Raw genomic sequence first — 2547 nt, 5'->3', positions numbered from 1 at the left:
GTGTGTGTGTGTGTGTGTGTGTGTGTGTGTGTGTGTGTGTGTGTGTGATCTCCCCTCCTTGACAGTGCTGAAAATAGCTGCACACTTTCTCATAAGCACTCCACATGATACTGCTCAGGGGGCAAGGTGGTGCCATTGATTGCAGAAGTGGGAGAGAGGGCCAAGTAATGATGGCACTTGCTCGTGTTCCCTCCGTCGGTCCAGACTAAGCTGCTTCTTAATCGGGTCGTCTTCAGACATGAATAGAATCTAGCAACAGACTTTTAAATACCGAAATGAAGAATGGATCTGAAGTCCCCGTTCAAGTCTACAAGTGGTGTCACGGCACACTCTGATAAGAATACCGACAGGCTGCCAGGCCTGATTTACCAATAAGGCAATGATGATTCACCTTTTTACTTTCTTCTTCTTCTCCAACAGTTGTTCCGAAAACTGGAGCAGTGCAACACGGAGCTGAAGAAGTACAGTCACGTCAACAAGAAAGCTCTGGACCAGTTTGTCAACTTCTCCGAGCAGAAGGAGAAGCTGATCAAGCGTCAGGACGAGTTGGACCGCGGCCACAAATCCATCATGGAGCTCATGAATGTCCTGGAGCTGCGCAAGTACGAGGCCATCCAGCTCACCTTCAAGCAGGTACGTGGCTCACTGACCCCCCCCCCCCCTCAAAGGGTCCAGACGGGTGCGTCTGTTGACGTCACGTAAGGTCTGTTTTATGTCCATCAGCTTAATGCGTGTTGGGATCATTGCTTAATGAGACACGCCTGGCTTTGCAGGACGGATGCAGCCTGTTGGTGCCTTATTGAATATTTCTATGACACGCATGTTCTTTTAATGTCCTTGGCTGTGGCACTCTGGCATAAGATATAAGACTCAATGCAATGTTATTAATGAGAAACGGTCCCTGGAGTTAAACGGATCAATATCTGACCAGTGTAAAACACCATTAGTGCCAGTCAGCATTTAATAGTGATTAACTGTTGTGGAAAACATCCTTCGCCGTCCTCTGGTGATTGCAGACACTTTGATCCGCTGTACTGTTTAGCAGTAATAAAGGCAGTTTTAATAAATACAATAATTAATCTCTACTGGTGGAAAACACATTTTCTAACGTGACTAACATTCACCTTGTTTGTTCCCGCCGTGTGTTTTTTTCCCCCCCTCAGGTGTCAAAGAACTTCAGTGAGGTTTTCCTGAAGCTGGTCCCGGGGGGCAAAGCTACGTTGGTGATGAAGAAGGGTGATGCTGAAGGCAGCCAGTCTCAAGATGAGGGGGAGGGAGGTGCAGACAGCGAGAGGGGCTCCGGTTCACACAGCAGCGTTCCTTCCGTGGACCAGTTCACCGGAGTCGGCATCAGGGTACGAGATCTAATTCATCTTATCATTGCAATGATAGCGATGTCACCGTGTAGCCCTAGTATGTGTCATGAGTAATACCCCATTCTCTTCACTCTAAATATACGCGTATCATTATCAAAGCTGTCATAACGGCGCAGAAGCATTCTGGTCATCTGTTGGAATATAAAAGCTGAAGCAGCCATCGGGTTAAAATAAGAAGTGTCTCTGCGTGTCTTCTCGGTTCTGACACATACGCCTCCCTTGTCGTGTGTAGGTGTCGTTCACAGGCAAGCAGGGCGAGATGAGAGAGATGCAGCAGCTTTCTGGAGGCCAGAAGTCTCTGGTGGCTCTGGCCTTGATATTCGCCATCCAAAAGTGTGACCCGGCTCCTTTCTACCTGTTTGACGAGATCGACCAGGCCCTCGATGCCCAGCACAGGAAGGCTGTCTCAGGTAAAAAAGAGCTAGTGGAGTAGAATGAATCTCATGAGTTAATGAGTAGCGAGACAATGTGAAACACCTGTACAGAGGCTGTAACGGTTCCGTATATTCCCACAGAACCGCCACTGTTCTTTGCATGCAGCCACACAGCTTTGACCTGATCTCTTGTCTCCTTGTTCCAGACATGATCGTGGAGCTAGCAGGCCACGCCCAGTTCATCACCACCACCTTCAGGCCTGAGCTGCTGGAGTCCGCTGACAAGTTCTACGGTGTCAAATTCAGAAACAAGGTGAGTCTGTTTTAATCTTTCTATGCGTTGGTTGCAACTGTGCCATGACATTTCTTTAAACTACATTTTGTTACCTCTGCAACCACGTTATTCCATTAGCTGCCATAATCTGTACCATGTTTCTGAGCATCAGATCCAACAGGAAGTTGCAGATTTGGTTGATATTACGGCTTTAATCATAGCTGTAAAATCCAAAAAGAGCAGGTTCACCTCTAATCTCTGCCAGTGTATCGTCATTGTTTTTTAAATATGAAATGAAAATCAATATAACGGAAAGTAACCCACCATGTTTCTTTCAGTCCGCTGTATTTCAGGTCGGTTTTCTGAGCCGTCTTAGTGAAAAGAAAATATTCCCTCTTGAGTTTTTGTGGTTTGATAACATAAATGATCACTGCTTAGTCACAGACGCTAACGTGGGGCATTGATTAGTCATTAACTGTGTGTGTGTGTGTGTGTGTGTGTGTGTGTGTGTGTGTGTGTGTGT

At 46.7% G+C, this 2547-nt stretch overlaps 1 protein-coding gene across 1 annotated transcript in view; it reads left to right on the top strand.

Moving 5' to 3' along the window:
* The window catches only part of smc3 (structural maintenance of chromosomes 3), a 20116-nt gene that overhangs the window by 16291 nt on the left and 1278 nt on the right, over positions 1–2547 (top strand). Inside the window, exons 25-28 of the mRNA XM_031864656.1 lie at positions 421–633; positions 1164–1355; positions 1609–1786; positions 1957–2063. Of these exons, the coding sequence (XP_031720516.1) occupies positions 421–633; positions 1164–1355; positions 1609–1786; positions 1957–2063 (690 nt within the window). The remainder of the gene's footprint in view (positions 1–420; positions 634–1163; positions 1356–1608; positions 1787–1956; positions 2064–2547) is intronic.

This window comes from Anarrhichthys ocellatus, unplaced genomic scaffold (assembly GCF_004355925.1).
Source record: "Anarrhichthys ocellatus isolate YVR2014 unplaced genomic scaffold, GSC_Weel_1.0 scaffold31, whole genome shotgun sequence".
Classification (NCBI taxonomy): Eukaryota; Metazoa; Chordata; class Actinopteri; order Perciformes; family Anarhichadidae; genus Anarrhichthys; species Anarrhichthys ocellatus.
This window is presented reverse-complemented; position numbering and strand designations above follow the sequence as displayed.